Source organism: Lynx rufus, unplaced genomic scaffold (assembly GCF_022079265.1).
Source record: "Lynx rufus isolate CCGP_SWC_20201006 ecotype Redwood Valley unplaced genomic scaffold, mLynRuf1.p SCAF_6, whole genome shotgun sequence".
Classification (NCBI taxonomy): Eukaryota; Metazoa; Chordata; class Mammalia; order Carnivora; family Felidae; genus Lynx; species Lynx rufus.
Genome location: NW_025814878.1, coordinates 23,770,186 through 23,786,768, shown reverse-complemented (window position 1 = coordinate 23,786,768; position 16,583 = coordinate 23,770,186). Strand labels below are relative to the sequence as shown.

Below are 16,583 nucleotides of genomic sequence, written 5' to 3'. Positions count from 1 at the left end.
ATTCTTGAAACTATAACTTATTACAACTATGTGCTCTGGTGAAAAACAGAAATATGGAATAAGAAATTAAATATTCAACTGAAAACATTAAAGATCCATATTTCCTAAATGTTATTTACCTTTGAAATTTAGTTAATACATTCTCAAATAATTTTTAGGTGAATTTGACTTGTGATGACTACCTTTCTATGATTCCAACATAAGGGCACAACCATTTATGTGTATCTTCGCTGATATTTAAACTCCATAATGATAGTGCTTTTGGAAAAATAAACTGTTATAATAATAATATAATCTATTTAATCTGTTTGGGTCTTAAAATATATTTAAGAAAGCTTTATTAATACAAAGGTTGATAGTCTTTACAGAGCTCATGATTCCTGGGTCAGTCTAAAAGTAAAGGTTACTCGAAATATTCTTTACTTATCAGCAGTGAACTTACCATGGAAATCATAAATATACAGAAGAATTGGCTCATTCTGCCCAAACGCACAAAATGCAACCATATTTTCAAGTGGGTGATAAGAAATGTCTCGAATGGGTGATTTGAATGGCAGGTCAGAATACATCGCAACTTGTTCTCCTAAATAAGAAAAGACATTCAATCATTTGTACTATCTCAAATATCTCTCATTAGAAGATTATTCTGCAACTTACTAAAATAGTTACAGTATGTAATAAAGCTCATATTATTTACATGAGAACTTCAAATACTTAAAAATAGTTGAGTAACTCTTAATTTTTTTTTTAAATGTTTATTTATTTTGGAGAGAGAGAGAGAGAGAGAGAGAGGGAGGGAGGGAGGGAGGGGGAGGGGCAGAGAGAGAGGGAGACACAGAATCTGAAGCGGGCTTCAGGCCCTGAGCTATCAGCACAGAGCCTAATGCAGGGCTCAAACTCACGAACTGTGAGATCATGACCTGAGCTGAAGTCGGACACTTAATCGGACGTCCAAGTAACTCTTATATTTATTTTTCATCCTGTTGGACCTTTTCTACTTTGCAATTCAACCTCTTCAATGAGGTTTTCCAGGCACAAAATAAAAACAAAGAACTTACTAGTAGAGAAGTATCTGACCCTGAAATCTGACAGAGCTGAGCAAATGCCAACTAACAAAGAACTCAGGGAAAACTCATAAGGAACTGCAGGTTCTAACACTGAAGATACTGTCTGGCTGAGGGAGATCTGGTGGGGAATAAATTTTTCTATTTTTTTTTCCCCAGAGACTGAGATACCACCTGCTTTAAAGATATATCTGATTATTAATCGCTAAAAGAGACCTACAGTAGAGGCCTAAGGAACCTATGAAAAACAGAACTCACAAAGAATCTAGATCTACTTATTGAAGGAGAAAAGAGATTTAACACTTCCAAACCGATCCTAAAGTATCAAAACACGATAAGAAAAAAAAAAAACAAAAAAACACTAAGTGAACTGACTAGTCAAAAATGTTAAAGAAAAGATCGAGAGACTGTGGATTAAGGAGGGCACTTGTGATGTGAACCAGGTGCTGCATGTAAATGCTGAATCACTCAATTCTACATCTAAAACTAATATTACGCTGTATATTGACTATCTGGAATTTAAATAAACACTTGGAAAAAAATTAAGAGAATAAGCACAGTGAACCAAATACTACTGATTAAAGATATTTTAAATTTTATAAAATCTCTCAATTTAGTGCTAAGAAATGTTTATGTGGTTTTAGCTTTTCTTTTGAAAAGCAAAGGTGAGGCACAAATGAATAATTAATTACAGTAATTGAAGTAAATGGTGTTTTTTTTTTTTTTCTTTTCTGTTTTAAAGATTTTATTCTTAAGTAATCTCTACACCCAATGTAGGGCTTGAATTTACAACCGTGAGGTCAAGAGTTCCATGCTCTACCAACAGAGCCAGCCAGGCGCCCCGCCCCGGGTAAGTTGCTATTAAGTTTCAGACATCAAAACTTTGACAGGAATATGTTTGTTTCTAACAAAAATATACTATAGATATGTAGCCATTTGTATACTCACTTATATTCTAAATTCAGCTTATAAATATTTTGTATTTTGCATTACAATCTTAATTAAATACTTCTCTTAATATAGGATAGGGAATATAGTCAATCATATAATAATTTTGTATGATGACACATGGTAACTACACTTATCACTGCAAGCATTTTGTAATTATGTAACTGTTGAATCATTATGTTTGTCATACAGCTTAAACTAATATAATATTGTATGTCAACCACAATAAAAAATACTTCTCTTAAGATTGATAATATCTCATTATAAACATTGAATTATAATGTGAAAGATATCAAAACAGTAAAGAACAGAATGTTAACACAAATTTAGACTGCAGCTTAGTTCCATTATCAGCTTTCCCATTTCCCATTTTGATAAACATAATTGAGAACCTGAAATCAGAATTTCCTTGAAAATTATTCCAGAAAATGGTAGTTTTCACCTTTATTCAAAATAAAAACAAACCAAAAAATATTTTTAAGATAAATGAAATACTTACCTGTTTCTGGGTTCCAAACGTATACTGTACCATCCTCACTTCCAGCAAAGAGAAAAGTCCCACATGGTGTCAAAGTACTATGAATCTTTTCCCGATAATTTGCTGCACCTACAAATTTCCTTGCTGCTAATCTATAAACAAAAAAGATTTCACACATATGACCTGTCTTAACCATGGAAAAGACCGGTGGTTAAAAAAAAAACCAAACCCTTTTCTCTTAAATACTTCACTTGCATTTAACGATTTTTGAGACTCTGTTACATGGGAGACATTCTATGATGGATGTAGAATAAAGAAGAGATAGTCCTGGAGGTCAGGGAGTTTCTAATTTAGCAGGACAGAGAAGGAATGCATCCATGTAAAACAGAAAATGGATACAGAAAGTGCCATAAAAGAACAAAAAGAGTACTTTGCAGATTTGGATAAAAGTGATTATTTCTAGCTATGCAGAGAGAGCCTATATTATAGAAGTAGCATTTGAGTTGGTTACTGAAAAATGTACAAAATTTTTATACTCCTATTTTTTCCAGGTGATAAATTAAAAAAAAAGTTTACTTACTTTGAGAGAGAGAGAGTGTGCACGAGTAGGGGAGGGCAGAGAGAGGGAGAGAGAGAATCCAGAGCCCAACAAAGGGCTCAATAGCATGAATCAAACTGTGAGATCAAGACCTGAGCTGACTAAGCCACCCATTTACCACCCCATGTGATAAATTTTTAAAATCACACAATGCAGAGTTGGGACACTTGCAGAAATATTAGATAAAAATATAATTAAATCATCTATTAAATATGGTATATAACTTTCTAGACTTTTTCGCTTGTGAATAATAACTAACATTATCTTAGTGCTCACTATGTGCCAGGTAGACACACAATTGTCCCCGATTTAACAATGACTCATGAATAACGGCCCTCTGTGTCAGAGCGTATAAATTAGGTATTATCATTTTAGTAGGTATGTATTATATCAAGTCTAAACGTACCTTAAGAAATCTTCTACTATGAGACAACAGAATATTCCCAGCTTTCTCCTACCATGAAGATGATTTCTATGAACAAGCTTGTGTAATTGTACTTTTTCCCTGCTTTATAACTATTTTCACATAAATTCCCAGACCTGAGGTTACTGGGTCAAACATTTCTAGAGACTTTGTTATACGGTGTAATGTTTTAAGCACTTTGCATGTGTAAACTAATTTATTCCCCGCAAAACCCTTACAAATGTGGTATATTATCTCCCCTATTTGAATGAGGAGGAAAAGAGAGGCACAGAATGGTTAATCAGTTAGTCAGGGATGGAAAAGGCAGTATTTGACTCTAAGCAGTTTGCCGGGGTGCCTGGGTGGCTCAGTCGGTTAAGTGTCCGACTTCAGCTCAGGTCACGATCTCGAGGTCCGCAAGTTCGAGCCCCACGTCGGGCTCTGGGCTGATGGCTCAGAGCCTGGAGCCTGCTTCCGATTCTGTGCCTCCCTCTCTCTCTGCCCCTCCCCCGTTCATGCTCTGTCTCTCTCTGTCTCAAAAATAAATAAATGTTAAGCAGTTTGCCTCTAGAGCTCAAGCATGATTCTAAGCTGAATACTACCTACTACTTAAAAAGAGAATAACCAAACTTCTAAGGCCTGACCTTCTAAAATGTGGCTCTAATCTCTACTTCTAAAACTCTCAGGGCTCCTAGGTGACTCAGTTGGCTCAGTGTCCGGCTCTTGGTTTCGGCTCAGGTCATGATCTCACAATTTGTGGGATCGAGCTCCGCGTTGGCCTCTGTACAATTCTGTTTAGGATGCTCTCCTGTTTAGAATTCTCTCTCTCGCTCTCTCTCTGCCCTTCCCCTGCATGCATGTGCACCCTCTCTCAAAATAAATGAGTAACCTTTAAAACCAAAGAAATTCTCTCTCAGCACTCCTTATCAAGAAACTTATGCTTCTACAGATTTACCCACCTTGCCTCGAACACAACTTCTATTAACCTACCTCTGAATTTTATTCCAGGCTTTTCATGTTTTCCACCCTCCTGACAACACTTCTATCTTCTCTAAATTCCATCCATCCTTCAAGACCGAGCTCAAAGGCCAGCCTCTCCATAGAGCCTTTAATAGAAGACTATAGTAGACCTATCATCACCTTTACTATTGCCATGAAAGATATAATCCTCTTATTATGTATTTATCTTCATTAAAAAAAAATACATATCAAGTACTTACTATCAGCCAGGCATAACATAGGTACTATGTATGTAAGAAGAATAAGCAGATTCCAATCCTAGAAGATCTCACAATTTAGCCTCATTAAATGTTTTGTGAGTTATTTTGGAGGCAGTTCAACTAGATTATAAACTCCTAATGAACTCATTCTGGTAATCATTCTCTCATAGCACTGATGTCAGTACCCTGAACAGCTCCACATAAACCCTGAAGGCCTTAACAGTTAGCCCTAAAAGATAACTGCAGAATAAACTAGTATAGACTACCACATTTTCCTTTCAAAATACAATAGTGACAACTAACAGAACTAGCCTTCTCTTGTTTGTTTTACAAGTACTATTAACACCAAACAAGAACCATCAGAAGACCATGCTGGTTTGTCCAGAATTCTGCTTCTCTGCTTTTAACATTAAGGATATTTCCTTTCCTTATTTAGAAATAAAACAGAATAAGAAAAACAAGGACATGTTCATCAAAAGCCATCTCATTCTGTTATGGTAGGTATATCAGAGTACTACGCTATACCAGTATCATAAAAGTAAAAGATCTATCTAAGGCAGAAGTTTCTTCTTTTTTTTTTTAATTGTGACAACAAAGAGCAACTGACTATATTTCTACTTCAGAACTATTCACATTTGAGCCAGAAAACTCTTTGTTGTGAGGTGGGGGCACTGTCTTATAAACTGTAGGATGCTTAGCAGTATTTCTGGTCTCTATCCACTATATACTATCTGGTCTCTATCCACTAAATGCTAACATTCAAAAATGCTTCCGGACACTGTCAAATGTCCTCTGGAGGGAAAACTGTCTATTTAAAAACTACAGCTGCATTTTATAAATATGAATTAATTCATTTCTTATTCTATGAGTGCTTAATCTGTCAATACTGAAATATACTTACATTCGGAGATCCATAATTCTCAAAGTACTGTCTTTGGTATGGATTAACAATCGTTTTCCATTGGGATGAACCTCCAAATAACTTATGGGAATCCCCTTAAACTCACTCTCTTTAATTTCCTGAAATGATTAAAAAAGATTATAAAATATTAGCACTGAACAGTTTATTGAATATGAAGCCTCTTTTAGAGTACAAAACTAATTTGAAGAAGTCATTTTCAGTTATAATTTAAAGCGTCCTTTAAAATTGCTAGCCAAAGAATTCCCAATGAAGGTTGAAAATAAAGCTGGTAACATGTATTTTTTGACTGTTATATACGGCTACACTTAATTAGCATTATTGTAGTATATCCCCAAATAAACAGCACTTCTTTTTTTTTTTTAATTTTTTTTTCAACATTTTTTATTTATTTTTGGGACAGAGAGAGACAGAGCATGAATGGGGGAGGGGCAGAGAGAGAGGGAGACACAGAATCGGAAACAGGCTCCAGACTCTGAGCCATCAGCCCAGAGCCTGACGCGGGGTTCGAACTCACGGACCGCGAGATCGTGACCTGGCTGAAGTCGGACGCTTAACCGACTGCGCCACCCAGGCGCCCCAAACAGCACTTCTTAAAACATAACTTCTAACATTGAATTTTCTTGCTTACCATCATATAAGAAAGATTCTAATTTTTATAACTTCAAAAGTTAGTACGGAGTTAACTTTCAAATTCTATTTCAGTATGAGATCATTTTTTCGTGTACTTATTTCCACTTTATCCTGAAAAAGGTATGTTATTGGCATCTTATTCTGAGCTCATTTAATTTAGATTGTAGTTTTAGGGATTTTTTTTTTTTTTTTTGAGGAACAAGAACCAAGATTTTTATTTGTTCAATTCTTGCATTTGAAGTATTCCTCAATGACATCCTTGGCCTGAGACTCTCTGCCACAGATAGTCTTAACCACTACACAACTGCAACCAACCACTTTATAGGATTTTCCCTCCCTGTTAATTTTACAGAGGCCGACCCATTCCCCCAGTTTCCCGTCGTCATCAACCTTAATGAGGTTGATTTGGTGTTCAGCACAAAGGGCCTCCCCACCAACTTGACATACAGAGAGAGGCTCATCCCAGTTGGATGCAAGCAGACAAAGACGGGCTTAATGCTTGTCTAAGGCTTTGGCAGCTTCGTGAATTCCACGTGCTAGGCCACCGTGGACGAGGGTGGTCTTCAGCACCTCTTGTAAAGCAGTATTAACGTCCATTACACCTCTAGCAGCAATGCCTTCCTCCGTGTGGTGGTGGGTTATGGTGAGCCAAATCTAAAGTGCACCTGAGCCTCCAGGTTTTTGTTTTTTTTTTTGATTGTTATTTAAGGCAGCCATGGAAGACTCCTGGCTAATGATGTCAAGAAAGACATACATACTGAAGGAAAATCTGCCTGGATAAGCCTCACAAGGAAGAATTACTAAAGCAAAACTGCTCAGACTAAAGTCCACAGAGTCAACAGAAAGTCTGCTTTAACCTGCAGGCAGAATTTGGAATTAGCCTTCATGTCCTTCGAGGCTCCGACATTATGTTTTGTCGCCAGTTCCTAGAGGGGTCTCCTCTTCAGGGGCGGTTTGGCACCAGCTGGAGTACAGAGGGCTACAGTTCCGAGAGCAGCAGCTGAGCCCACGCTATCGTTGTCTGACACTGAGACCCGCCGCTAGCTCCTTTTTAAAAGTTACAGAATGGCTCAGAGCCTGGAGCCTGTTTCCGATTCTGTGTCTCCCTCTCTCTCTGTCCCTCCCCCGTTCATGCTCTGTCTCTCTCTGTCCCAAAAATAAATAAACGTTGAAAAAAAAAAATTAAAAAAAAAAAAAAGGGGCGCCTGGGTGGCGCAGTCGGTTAAGCGTCCGACTTCAGCCAGGTCACGATCTCGCGGTCCGTGAGTTCGAGCCCCGCGTCGGGCTCTGGGCTGATGGCTCAGAGCCTGGAGCCTGTTTCCGATTCTGTGTCTCCCTCTCTCTCTGTCCCTCCCCCGTTCATGCTCTGTCTCTCTCTGTCCCAAAAATAAATAAACGTTGAAAAAAAAAAATTTAAAAGTTACAGAAAAGAGCCAAACACTGACAGCACAGATGGGGGTTATACTAATTGAACTACAACAACTTGGGGTCGGGGATGCACTGTTGCGGGTCTGAGAAACATTTACACAGATGCAAAGGTGCAAAATCAAAAACACAGAGCTGTCTAACAAGTTATGTTAGGCATGAATTTGACAAAAGTGCTAGCAGGTCTAGCGTTTGTAGTATCTGTTAATGATTTCCTTTATAGTTTTCTTTATCGTACTCATCTTCAAACTAAAAACGTTCTAGTTCTGAAGCCCATGTCCTGTAACAAGGAGTGTGTGCAACAGCACACAGGCACTTCATCTTAAGGGACAGCTGAGTATAACCTCCCATGTCTCACTGCTGGCTGAAGAGAACCACATAAGAAATCAGAGTCTACAGTTTGTTCTAGGGCATTAGCTACTGAAAGACATTCCAGTTCATTTCCTGACTTTTTATTTTGGACTGTCTCAAATAACTACCAGGCTGTCGATTCTGAAGATAAATTTGCCTTTTAACAACTATACTGAGGTAAAGAAACACACGATATTTAACACAAATAACAGACTTCGCATTCTACACGCAAATTACTGGAATAGGTGACTTTGGAGTTTTGCCAATCCCTCAGGTATATAAGAATTAGAAAGTTCTTTTCAAAATGCGTGAAATTAATCTACAACACGAATTCCAAGCCATCAATCATTAATCTGAGAGACTAGATGAGAATGACTAAAAATAGAATAGACAGTTTTTTAAACAGATCTGATAGATTCAACTAAAGTTCATAAAAATTCTTTTTCACTTGGAGTGTCTTTACTTCAAATGAGGACAACTGTTATAGAAGAACAAAAACTTAAGAATAAATTATAGCATATTAGAAACTATATCAACTTATACAAAACTCAGGTTTAAGAATTCACTTTGTATTTTTAACTAAAAAGTACTGAATACGCACCAACAAAATTGCTTTATATACCAGCCACCTTAAAAACACTCCAAAAATGAAAGATTATTCGTTTGTTTCTGCCTACTTAGCAAAGTTTAAATGAAAGCAATTATAGTGATTGAATAGCAGACCCCACTCATAATTACTTAATTTTGATTACATCATTGTGAAAGACACGACTGTTAAAATGTTGAGCATGTTGTTTTTAGAGTGATGTTATTGGGTCAAAAGAAAGAATATGAATAGCAGATAACAGAAGTTATGACTTAGAGATGGTAATATTAACATATGCCTCATTTGAGCATAATTTCAGTAGTGGATCACTGAACGCCATATCACAAATTAGGGTTCAAAATAAGGAAGTGAAGTCTGACCAAAATGAAAATTTTCACTAAGTTGCTATATCACCACTTAGCCATCAGAAAGACTTGATAATGAATCAATGATAGCTTGCAGGGACTGAGAAAAACTTCACTTTTTTTTGAGAAGAGAGAACAGAGTGTCCTGACATCATATTTTTAAATTCATGTGGTTCAATTTTTTCTAATTTCTTTAATTAAACCCTAAATATGAAGTATGATTTTATACCTTATTTACACTCCAGTGATGCACTGAATGTGGCACATCATTAACTCTGACATAGGTATTCCAAACAACAATCACCCCTGTGCAATCTCCTGAATACATGTGATGACCTATTTAAAAAAAAGTAAAATTACTCTTTTATAAGTGCTACACACAGGTAGAAACAAATAATACGAAATTGGTAAAACACAGCCCAGTATAACAAAGAATCAGAGGGGTATTAAAAGGTGTTTTAGCAAAAAAAAAAAGGCCAAAAACCAAAACACAATTTGTAGTCAAATCCCAATGATCTTTAAATGAATTCTTCACTCTACCGAATTACTTTTGACTTATTTCCCTTTGTCACTTACTTGAACTTGAATACAAAAAGAAATGAGCATCTTAGTGCATTTGTACATGGTTCAAATTATAAAGCCAAACAAATTATTTGAATTATCCAATATGTCTGTATTGCTCACTTTCATTAACCTGTATAATCTGTTTTGTATTCCTGGAAAAACACCTATATTTTATACATACTTTTAGCAAAGTGCCTGATACCAGTAGAAACTCAGTAAATGATCAGGGAATGAATAAAATGATAAGTAACAGGTGCTTCAGTTTAACATACATTCTTAGAGTCAAACCCCCTCATAGTTGAATGGAACCTCAGAGACCATCAAATTCAACTTCACACCCACTCAGGAATATCTACCACACCATAATGAACAATTGTCTAGCAACTGTGAACTTAATATTTTACAAAGCAGCTATTCAACTGATGAGCTACTCTGTACACTAGAATGTTCTTTCTAATTCTGAACAAAGAATATCTGCCTTCTGCCGCTTTGGTCCCATCTCTACCTACTGGAAGCAACACAGACTGACTTTCTTTGTTTCATGTATAGAGGTCTTAGTCAAATATTTGAAGAAATTCCTTCCTCTTTTTATAATCTGAGTTACTTCTACTATGACAAAGTTTACAGACACCTTTCTATCCTTGGTTGACTTTTCTAAATGTGTTCCAATTTTTTAACATCCTTAGAGTTAAAATGAATATATTAGCAGTATTGTCATTTTGATCTGGATCCCATACTAATTAATTATAGCTATAGTCTGTATACCCAGCGTCTGAAATATTGTGAAGGTATATACCATAATCATACAGATTTTGTGAGGAATAAACTAGTTTACACATGTAAAGTATTTAAAACATTAAACTACATAGCAAGGACTCCAGAAATGTTTGACTCAGTAACCTCACATCTAGGAATTTAAGAAAATAATAGTGCAACAAAGCTTTATATATATACATATATAAACATATATGTTTATATATATAAACATATATAAACATATATAAACATATATGTATATATATATAAACATACACACATATATATATATAAATAAAATTCGTATTCATAGAAATCATGTTCATGATACGAGAAAGCTGAAAACATTTTAAGCATTGCCGATAATAGAAAATGCTTTTTTCTTGAAAATTTCTTCAGATACATTTAGACGACTCTATAACATATACCTATTAACTGTTAGCTGAATGCAGTGGTGCTCAGTACACAGTGTAAATACAGGTTTCTCCCACTATCTAATATTCTTTTGGTATTTCCCGTTCTTCCTCATTTTAACCCTTTCACTCAAAAGCCACTTAAAAAAAAAAAAACCTACTGAGGGGGCACCTGGTGGCTCAGTTGCAGTTAAGTGTCCGACTTCCACTCGGGTCATGATCTCACAGTTTGTGGGTTTGAGCCCCCATTGGGCTCTGCACTGACAGTGTGGGGCCTGCTTGGGATTCTTTCCCTGCCCCTCTTCCACTCACACTTTTCTCTCTCAAAATAAATAAATAAATCTTAAAAAAAAAACAAAAAAAACAAAAAAAACCTACTGAGGGGATAATCACCAATCCAATGAAATATATCTATGAGATTTGATATATGACTGGTTCTCACAGTAAAGATTAGTTGAATATAAATGTTTAGGAATTTAATGAACTTAAAATTACAAACAAAACTCCCTCAGTGCTAAATCTGTGCCTACATCTACCATATGATCTGCAAAATACACATATATACAAATACGTACAATTATCAATACAAAAAATCCCTCTCAAACTTAAAAAATTATCTTAGTGAAATAAAATTAAAAAAAAATTCTTCATGCAACTATCTTCCATTTGGAATATATTGTGACATACCTTCAACATCAAAACAGAGAGAGTTGATGAAACTCCTGTGTGTGTCAAACTGTCGGATCAATACGGCAGGATCCTCTCTCATATCAACTTTCCATATCCGTATCACGGAATCATAGCACCCTGTAACCACCACCTCTTTCACAGCGGGATGGAATTTAGCCGTGTAAACAAAAGAAGGATGAGGCAAAACTCTGAAAGTACTGGTACTATTTATTTCATTTTTCCAGATCCTGGAAAAGGATAAAAAGTTATATATTGCTTCTGAAATGCACAAGTTTCTAAAACTTTCTCTAAAAACACAGCCAATGGGACTCAAGTAAGCAATGGTAACAACCAATGGTAAACTAAATTTCCTAACAATCAAAAATAATATGATCAAAGATTTGATGGCTGGGGTTCTTTACAATTTGACAAAGCTATTTCTTAGTTATTATGAACCATGTTAATTGTCTACTAATTGTAACTATACTATAAATGAAAAATTATATTTGGATAGGTCTGTTTTTCTTAAACATACCTACTTTTGTCATTGATTAAATACACACTGTATAGCTGGTAAAATACTGCATTTAGTACATTACACACAAAAAATAAAATCTAGGGAGAGCTTTAATTATTCCCCACCTAGGTTGTGTATATTGCTCTTGCAAAGTGCTCACTGTAGAGGTTTAGAGAACAGGATACTCCATTAACCTTATATATGTAATTTCATAGCATAGATAAAGAACATGATCTCAAAGACTTAAAAGCCATAATGAAATAACTGTATGAATACTTGCATAAGATTAAAATAATTATGATTTTTGATAGAAAACAGACTACCTTACATTAAATAATCAGCTTATGTTCAACACTCTCATTATCTCTTCCTCTAAATAATGGACAACTTTTAAAAAGCAGTGTTACTGTCACTGCTACAGTCTCGACAAAAGAGTAAATCTCAAGCGTTAAAATTGTTATGTCAGATACTCTGCAATTCTAGTCAATGTGTAAAAATTGGAAAAATCTAACAACAGACAGCTACTAAATGAGTGTAGAACACTGTTTTTTTTTTTTAACTTGATTAAATTACTAGAATTAGAAAAATATATTGATTTTTTAATGAGGGGATTTACAGTTCATTCTTTTAATTACTACCTAAGAACTAAAGCAAATTAAGTCCTTTTCAAATTTATCGAAGAAAAAATATGGTTGCCATTTAAGAATAACATTCTGGGGCGCCTGGGTGGCTCAGTCGGTTAAGCGTCCGACTTCAGCCAGGTCACGATCTCGCGGTCCGTGACTTCGAGCCCCGCGTCGGGCTCTGGGCTGATGGCTCAGAGCCTGGAGCCTGCTTCCGATTCTGTGTCTCCCTCTCTCTCTGCCCCTCCCCCGTTCATGCTCTGTCTCTCTCTGTCTCAAAAATAAATAAACGCTAAAAAAAAATTAAAAAAAAAAAAAAAAGAATAACATTCTATGCATTTTCTCAGCAGCTGCTTCAAATACAGGATATGATCTTCAATTACTAAGAATCCAAACTAATGATGAAGGAAGTGAAAGAACATGTTTTCAAGTAAAAATAAAGCATGTATGTCACTGCATAAACATTTTTACCATAGCAATACTTTCAACGAATGCATGCTGCATGAAATACAGTACTTAAAGAACAAAATCATTAATTTGTGATTAATATTGTGAAGATTGTTTAAAAGATGAAAACTTCAGTTGCTTGCTAAAAAATCTCAGTGGTATAATCTGAAATACTATATAGCGGATAGAAATGAAGCAATCATACCTTAAAAACAGCTCAATTAAAACAGACACAGCATTTTTGGGGGCACTTGGGTGGCTCAGTCGGTTAAGTATCTGACTTTGGCTTAGATCTCACAGTTCACGGGTTCGAGCCCTACATCTGGCTCAGTGCTGACAGCTCAGAGCCTGGAGCCTGCTTCGGATTCTGTGTCTCCCTCTCTCTCCCTGCCCCTTCCCTGCTCCTGCTCTGTCTCTGTCTCTCAAAATAAATAAATGTTTAAAAAAATTTTTAAAAAATCCAGACAGCATTTTAAAATAAAAATGAAGCTTTTTATGTGAAGACCTAACTGGTGTGAATGATGGCTTTCATCAAGCAAGCAATGGTTGAATCCAAGAACAAAAGAAACATATTAATGAGTCTGGGGGAAAAAATAGGCTAATCACAAAGAACAAGGAGATACTCAAACTTGTAATGACTAGATGAGCGCACAAAAAACATTATTAGAACTGGGTAAGAAAAAACATGAAGTTAAGCAGTATGTGGGATTAAGGGTGGCATAGGGACCTATGTGCCTAACTGGAGCCATTACACATGGGAAAAATTGGATTATTTTAGGAGTTGCCGGTTAGAGAAAAATACAAATTATCTGGATGACAGCAAAAGATTTTGGTTAAACTTACATGGCAGAGAGCTGTCCAGTGGGAAACAGCGGTACTCAGGAGACACTAACATGTGGTGTGGATCCCCAGGAAGATGGAAGAAACAGCCAGAGAAACTCATCCCTCTGCCACTCTTGGCATGAGCAACTCTAATTCTCGTCCTTTTGACATTAGCTTATTCATTTTTAGTAGTCCTTACCCCTTTCAAAAACCTCAGTCTTTTTGGTTCTAGTCACAATGTTTCCCTCTTCACTCAGTTAATCTTACACATTAATATTTTTATGATGCCAAGAGCTCTCAATCAGTATAAATTTCAAAGCTACAAAAAGAAAAAAAGTATACTGTACTGCAACATATTATGTGCTGTGTGGAAAAATCCAAGAGTCTTCAAGAAATGGTTAAATCTGAGCTGAGTTTTAAATGATGACTATGAGCCCATGGTGGCTCATAAAAGGCACTTAAATGTTTGCTGAGTCACTGAGTTGGGCAGGAAGGCTAGGAAAAGGGCATTTAAGCACAGGAAGAGGAGGCAAGGCTACAGAGCACAGGGATTTCAAAGAGGGTAAGATACTAAGGGCATTTCAAAAGACTGTGTGGGTGAGGCCGAGGGCATATAGCAAGTGCACAGGACAAGGGTGTAGGGTCAATGAGAAACATGCTTGTTATGCCATGCTAAGGAACTGGAATATTTTCTTTTTCTTTCTTTCTTTCTTTCTTTCTTTCTTTCTTTCTTTCTTTCTTTCCTTTTTCTTTTACAATTTTTAAAATGTGTTCACATGTCCTCATGTGAGCAGGGGAGGGGCAGAGAGAGAGGGAGAGAGAGAACCCCAAGCAGGTTCCATGCTGTCAGTACAGAGACTGACATGGGGCTTGATCCCACCAACCTGACCTGAGCCGAAATCAAGAGTTGGATGTCCAACCAACTGAGCCACCCAGGCGCCCCGGGAACTGGAACATTTTCAAAAGGGTGGTGGTAATCAAAGACTTCTGAAAATCAAGGCATTATGAAAGATGGTTTTGGAAAGATGGAGGAACAAAAGACTGAACAGTGGGAAAGTTCAGCACCAATAGTTTAAGAGCAGATAGCAAGGGCCTGAATGAAGGTAACACCAGTGAGGACAGAAAGAGTGTGATAGAATGGTGAGCCTTTTAGAAGGGTGAACTGATAGACCGTGGCGCTGCTTGGATGCGGGGAGGAATGGTGGGAAGTAAAAAAAGAAATGAGGGCTCCCTGGGTTCCTGGCTCAGGAGACAAAGTGGATAAGGATGCCATTAAAAAATCCACAAGAGGACTAAAAGAGGAAAGCAAAGTTTTGTGATTATCAGCAAGTCTGATCTGAGGTGCCACTGGACAGTCCAGACAGAAGTGTGTAACAGAAAGTGCAATTCAGAAAAAAGTGGGCGCTAGAAGTCACTGCCTATGACTGAGACTCCAAGCCGGGAAAGACGAGACAGACCAGGTCGAGCACCCCAAACCAGGGAAGATGACAAGAAGAGGATCCCAGGGATAAACATCTACAGAGAATAGGCAGAGGAGGAGGAACAGGAGGCAGGGAATGAGAACTGGCCAGAGTCACAATAAAAAGGAAACAGAAGAGGTTGTCAAGGAAACCATTAACTGAGAATATTTGGAGACTGGTCAATAATTAAGTACTGCAGTGAAGGCAAACAGGATAAGGACCAAAACTGGCCCTGGGATCTGAAAATCAGCAAGTGACTGCTGACCTCTTGAAGAAGGTTTATCTAGCAGAATGGGAGTGAAAGCCAGACTAACTGGGTTGAAGTAAAGACAACGTGCATAGAATGCCCTTGATGGTGTAGAAAGAAAAATAATGTGGTAGTCTGGAAAGGAGAAAGAGCTGAGAAAAAGATTTCTTAAGATAAGAAGATGTGAACGTATTTTTAGGATGACAGGACAAAGTCAATAGACAGGAAGATAGTGAAGAGACAAGAGGTAGGAAACAGAGCTGCAGACTGAAGGACTGAGATTAAAAGCATAGATCAAAGAGTGGCCGGAAAAAAGTGTCTTTATTCACATTTTTGTTAAGGCAGCAGACAGAGATAAAGATGGGTACACTGACAGACACTGGGTGGAAAACCAGGGGGAAATACAGGAAGTGCGTGTCTGGCTTCATTTCACTGTAAGCTGAAGGCATTCAGCTAATGAAAGTGGGAAGATGTGACTCAGTGTACAGAACCTGAAGTGCCGTGAGACCTGGATATGCCGCCAGAGAAATGAGGGGAAACAGCTGAATTTTGATAAGGAAAAGGATTGTGCAGCTGAGATGAGAGCTCAAGTGATTTTAAGACTTACAAATCCAGTCAGGCCTGGCAGGGTTATAAACTGTTCTCTAGTACAACCTGGCATCAGACAGAATGGCTATGCCGAGAAAACAAGCAGACCACAGGTTGTGGAGGATAACATAAGGAGGGACGCATAGCAGGTTCCCAGCTACACAGGGAAGGAAACCAATGCTCACCAATTACTATCTTTTGCATTTAAATATAAAGTAAACAGTAATGATAACATCTTAATCAATTAGACATCTTATATTAAAAAGGAAGCTGATAAGACTAGTAAAAGAAGGGATCCAGACGCAAGGAGTATCTGCTACAAAGTGTGTTAGAAAAGCAGGAAGCAGAAGAGTGAAGTCAGAGGGGATCGCGAACTGCTCCAAGTATCAGCTTCTTAGTGTATAGAAAGAGTAAGTGTTGGGAATGCAAGCTGGTGCAGCCATTCTGGAAAACAGTATGGAGGTTCCTCAAAAAACAAAAAATAGAA

The 16,583-nt window shown here is 37.0% G+C and overlaps 1 protein-coding gene and 1 pseudogene across 1 annotated transcript in view; both read right to left on the bottom strand.

Moving 5' to 3' along the window:
* AHI1 (Abelson helper integration site 1) overlaps positions 1 to 16,583 on the bottom strand; it is a 203,861-nt gene that overhangs the window by 141,989 nt on the left and 45,289 nt on the right. Inside the window, exons 13-17 of the mRNA XM_047102438.1 lie at positions 11,411 to 11,640; positions 9,220 to 9,326; positions 5,613 to 5,731; positions 2,512 to 2,642; positions 443 to 583 (exon numbers count right to left, since the gene is read on the bottom strand). Of these exons, the coding sequence (XP_046958394.1) occupies positions 443 to 583; positions 2,512 to 2,642; positions 5,613 to 5,731; positions 9,220 to 9,326; positions 11,411 to 11,640 (728 nt within the window). The remainder of the gene's footprint in view (positions 1 to 442; positions 584 to 2,511; positions 2,643 to 5,612; positions 5,732 to 9,219; positions 9,327 to 11,410; positions 11,641 to 16,583) is intronic.
* On the bottom strand, positions 6,486 to 6,881 carry LOC124528692 (40S ribosomal protein S12-like; annotated as a pseudogene).